Source organism: Propithecus coquereli, unplaced genomic scaffold, assembly GCF_000956105.1.
Source record: "Propithecus coquereli isolate 6110/MARCELLA unplaced genomic scaffold, Pcoq_1.0 Scaffold238, whole genome shotgun sequence".
Lineage (NCBI taxonomy): Eukaryota > Metazoa > Chordata > Mammalia > Primates > Indriidae > Propithecus > Propithecus coquereli.
In genome coordinates this window covers 4,298,335-4,303,343 of record NW_012147930.1, presented here as the reverse complement: position 1 = coordinate 4,303,343, position 5,009 = coordinate 4,298,335, and the positions used below count along the sequence as shown (strand labels likewise).

The following is a 5,009-nucleotide window of genomic DNA, read 5'->3' as shown; positions in this document are numbered from 1 at the left end:
TTCCCAAAGCGCTGCCGGCCCCGGCGCCCCGGCCGGGAGGGGCCGAGACTAGCCAGGACCCCCGGGTGTCGACACCCACCCCAGAGGGTCCCGGGGACGCGTCCTCCCCTCCTTCCCAGCCCAGGACGGCCGGGGCCGCAGCGTTCTCCAGCCCGGCCCCCTTTGCCCCGAGCTGCAGGGTTCGCAGGTGCGCCTCGGGGCGGCGCAGGAGGTTTCTCATTTCTTGAGCTCGTACTGGGTGCCGGGTACTTCGCCCGTGTTGTCATGTGTAATCCAGCAGCTCCTTTTCACAGACCGTGGTGTCTGCTCTGAGCGCCCTGGAAAGCCCGGGCACCATGTTTCAACTCGCGCCTGTCTCCACTGCCTGCGGCTCTGCCGGCCCTGGGCCGCGTAGAGCCAAGAATCTTGCTGGCAGTGGGGACCCTGTGTTGGTTGGTGACTTTTGTTTTCATTTTGTTTTAATGATTTGGTCAGTCAGATGTGGTCACAAAAGGAGACACAGGAGAGGCTCAGGAAAGCAGAGTTTATCAGCCCCACAGGTCCCGGGACAGGAGGCAGGGCACGCCACGCAGGGCCACGCAGGAAAGACACCAGGGCAGTCAGGAGGCGGAGACAGGAAGGTTGAGGCGAGAGCCATTGCTGGGGTTTCCTCGGAGAGGCAGGACAGGGTGAATAGCTGAGAACTGGCGAGTCTGAATAATTCCAGCGGACTTTGGGCCACAAGGGTGGTCCCTAGCTGCCCGACACCTGGCGGTGGGATGTGCAAGGCAGAGCCTCCTGGGGGTACGGCCAGATGCAGGAGGTGTGCTGGGGATGGGTTAGTTTGCACACCAAAGGCCTCTCCTGTCTGGGCCCTTTGCTACCTTAAAGAATTGGCTAGCCCTGGGAGGCGCAGTGTCTCCCCAGCCAGGAAGGTTTTTAAGATGTCAAAAACATCAGACATACCGAAAATTTAAAAATATTTACAGAGCAGTTCCCAGTCTCACGCCATCCTTCCAACGACCCGCTCACCACTCTCTCCCCAGGCCTTTACACAGTGGTCTACTACTTCTCCTCCGGACGGCGCCTGTGGGGGTGGCTGGCACTTTCTATCTTCCTGCCCGGCTTCCTGGTGCAGGGCCTGAGCTACCTGTGGTTCCGCGCGGACGGGCATCGCGGGCGCTGCTCACTGCTGATGCTGCACCTCCTACACCTTGGCGTCTGGAAGCGGTAAGGACGGCGGCCTCCTTTCCCCTGGGGAGCACGAGCGTGTGCAGCAGGAGGTTCTGCCCCTGGGCCTTGCATCCTCAAGGTCCTGAAAGTTCGGGACTGGGAGAAGGTTCTCAAAGCCCCTCTCTGATCTGGCATCCCCTCATCCAGCTGCGCTTCCTAGAGAATCTCTTAACCAGGGGGCTCTTTCTGGATGCAGCTGTGACCTTACAGAAGCTTTTTCTTGTCTCCAAATTCTGTTTTGCTGTTTCTATTCATTGGTGCAGCCTTTAGAGCCCTACAGAGCCACTTGTTCAAGGCAGTTCCAGTTACACACCTGCTCCATTAGTCCAGGAACATGGCCAGATTTAATTAACCACAGACTAGACAGGGAAGCCAGCCAGGTGACATTTGTTTCAGGCTTTTGTTGCAAGAAGAAGTCATTTGGAAGCCAGGAACAGTTTTTTGTCTTTAAAGAAGCATTCAGGGATGGTCTGGGGCCTGGGCTGACCTGTGGTCCGCAGGCCGCCTCTGCAGGTGAGGGCTCGTTCCACTTGGAGTATCTGGACACAGGAAGCTCAGAAGAGATGCGGCAGTGAGTTTATATGAAGGGCACATTTCAGCTCTCGGCTACCGCGTAACCCCATAGGGTCGATAGGAATTTTTTTAAATGGAGAAAAATTTGGGGATCAGATCAGCGAAGCCCTGCAGCTCCAGTGGTTATTGAATAGTAGACCCCGAGGGTTGGAAGGCTGTTCGAGGAGTCGTTGCCAGGTGCTGTCCCGTGTCCTGGGGTTTATGCCTTCACGCTATTCCTGAGGCTTTCTCTGGAGGCGCTGAAATGAGCCTGAGGCACGAGCCCCATGAGGAGAATGAGCGTTAGCAGGGAATGATGCCGTCCCATCCCCCGGAGAATCTCAGAATCTCGAGTAGAATCTCTTCCGAAAAAGACCTCAAGCAACCACTTCCAGGTTCACTGGGCCCCCAGGGTTGGACCCTAAATCTCTAAAGGCACCAAAGTCACATTTGCAGCCACAGCAACTTTGCCGAAAGCTGGGACTTTGTGTCAAGCAGTGCCGTTCCTCTGAAAAGGCTGGACCTGCCTACCGGGGAGAAAGCAGAGAAGGGTCTTTTCATGGGGCTTGTAGGATTAGAGGCCCCCCCCTTAGTGCTGAGTGCCAGCTGCCGTTTCCATGCCGTACCCTGGTCGCCCAGCCCTGGAGTCAGTCCGTAAGGGCTATGGGTCTGTACTTGGCTTTGACTGTCATAGTCAGAAAGTAGGAGACCCCGAGGACACGCAGCCAATTGAAAAAGTGAGTCGGCTACTGTAAGGAAACGTTCGGGAGCTCACGAAGAGAGGTAAGCCAGTAAGTTGGAGGAGCTTCCTGAATGATCATCAGTTAAATCTGCCTTCTGAGACTCTTGGGGACGCCCCAGCCCCATCTAATCCCCCGCCTTCCCCAGGGGTCTGACAGCGGAGGGCACATGTTGTCTTCCCCATGCACTCGAGAAACTTCTTCAGTGATGCCGTGATTTCTCGGCGTATGTTTAAAAACTAATTGGAATAATCTGATATATATTAAAGAACTAATAGGGATAAGTGAAGAGAGACATGGAAATTAGAAATTAGGAAAAACTAGTCATGTATCTATTCTTATTTCCAGTAAAAAGGTGACTAAAAAAAAATACACATAATTTTAAAAGACAAAAAAAAAATGAGGAGAAGTGAGAAAAGCCAGAGAAAGGGATGTAATGTTAGAAAACGGGATAAAGCCAGAATGTACAATTATTAGGGGTGGGCCACAAATTTGGCTTTAAGCTTTATAACAGCTCGTGCAGGCATAAGAAGCCACATGGTTTGCAGTGTTTCTAAGATTAAAAATAAGCCAAAAAGTCAAAAATCTACTTACTTAGAGGAAAGCTTTGAAATTTAAAATAGAAAGCAGTGGATCTCTTCCTCATTCTGAAATTAGCACGTTGGGTTCTCACACAGACACCCACCAAAAAAACCCCACTGGGTAGGGTCATGTTCTTAAGCAAATCCAGTTTTGCACATTGCAGTTTGGCAATAGCGCCTGTAGAGGGAGCCAAAACAACTGTTTTGCACAATCCTGACTGGCATCAGAATGGATCCCATAGAGTGATTTCTCAACCACATGCAATGCCTAACTGGTGACTCCGGGTGACTCTAGTAAGGGCATGGGGTCTTTAGAATGCTGCATGTCCCTAACAGAAGGGTGTCGCAGTCTCGCTCCGTGTCACGGTGCCCTTTGCTCGTTAGCCACTGGGACGCTGCTCGGACCGCAATGTCGAAGGAACAGGAGGCTCCGCACCTGGGCCAGCTGTGGCTGCAGGAGGCCGACCTGTCGGCCCTCCGCCTCCTGGAGGCCCTGCTGCAGACCGGGCCCCACCTGCTGCTGCAGACGTACGTCTTTCTGGCCTCAGACTTCACGGACATCGTGCCCGGTGAGTCGCCACAGAGCACAGACTGTCTGAGGTTCTGAAGTCAGTCCGTGCATGATCAAAATTACCCTGAAAATCCCTTGGGAAGACAGCTTCTCCGTAAAATCAATGCATCTGTTCTTCCTGTATCTTCAGTCCCTAGGACGGCTCTTAGCACGGCCAGAGGCTTCCACCCCGACAGCTGCGTGGAAACAGAGCAACTCGGGCCTGGCAAATGTGTGTTTCTGGCTCCCGCTCTCCCGGGCATCCACATTCTCGTTCTCTCTCTTTCTCTGCGTTGCTTCTTGCTCCCCTCCTGTCCCTTCCGCTCCCTTCCCTCCTTTCCTGCCTCTGCCCTCTTTGCTGGCTGTCCCCAGTTCTATACACATCAGTTAAATGCTTAAAATATGGGACTACACTATCCTCCCACCCACCTTTATCAACCATCTGCTGTTGTGGTTTTAGTTCTTTTATTAAACCTTCTTCATAAGGATCGAACAGCAAAGTATTTAATATATTTCGGATGGGACTGTGTTCAGAGTCCCGTAGGATGTGCTTGGTTATAAACAGAGCTTGGAGCAGAGGGCTTAGAGGACCAGGCACTGGGACACTTTTCTTAAAGGGCACAGAAAGGAAGAGCCCAGGCCGTTTGCTGGGCAAGAGCGTCATCTGTGTGCATCATGCAGTGAAATTCCCCGCGTATGCTCCTCCTTCCCACGTGCAGACATGTGCGTTCATACACAGAGCCCTCATGTTACCACCAGTCAGGGTGCTTGGTTAGTGGCACCCTCCATGGAGCCAGGTTTTAATAAGAGGTTACGTGTCTCACTAAATAAGTGCCATGAATGACTCTTCACGTGGTGCCGTTGCTTTGGAACCTTCAGCGCATACCGTGTCTTTCCGCTTCCCTTGCAGGGGTAAGCGCCCTGTTCTCCTGGTCCTCTCTGTCCTGGGCCCTGGTGTCCTACGCTCGTTTCATGGACTTCATGAAGCCGGGCCCCCTGGCCACGCCGTGGGCTGCGCTCTTGTGCCAGCAGCTCTGGAGGATGGGCATGCTGGGGACCCGCGTGCTGAGCCTGGCGCTGTTCTACAAAGCGTACCACGTTTGGGTTCTGGTTGTTGGAGGTAAGCCGAGCTGATGATCTGGGCATCTGTTACTGGGAAACGAACCACCCCAGAGCTGAGTGCCTTAAACATAGCCATGTATGACCATCCACCCCGTTCTGGGGGCTGGCTGGGCTCTGCCGGGTGGTTCTTGCTTGGGGGCCTCCGCGGTTGCAGTCGGGTAGCAGGTGTCTGGATTCATGGGGAGCGTTGAGGGGGCTGGATGTACAGACGGCACCTTCTCTCTTGTGTAGGGCACCTCGTGGTCCTCCCAT

General features: G+C 53.8%; 1 protein-coding gene across 1 annotated transcript in view; it reads left to right on the top strand.

The window, feature by feature from the left end:
* The window catches only part of XKR5 (XK, Kell blood group complex subunit-related family, member 5), a 15,929-nt gene that overhangs the window by 4,584 nt on the left and 6,336 nt on the right, over positions 1-5,009 (top strand). The window contains exons 2-4 of the mRNA XM_012645870.1: positions 1,026-1,209; positions 3,470-3,654; positions 4,546-4,755. Coding sequence (XP_012501324.1) covers positions 1,026-1,209; positions 3,470-3,654; positions 4,546-4,755 — 579 coding nt within the window. The remainder of the gene's footprint in view (positions 1-1,025; positions 1,210-3,469; positions 3,655-4,545; positions 4,756-5,009) is intronic.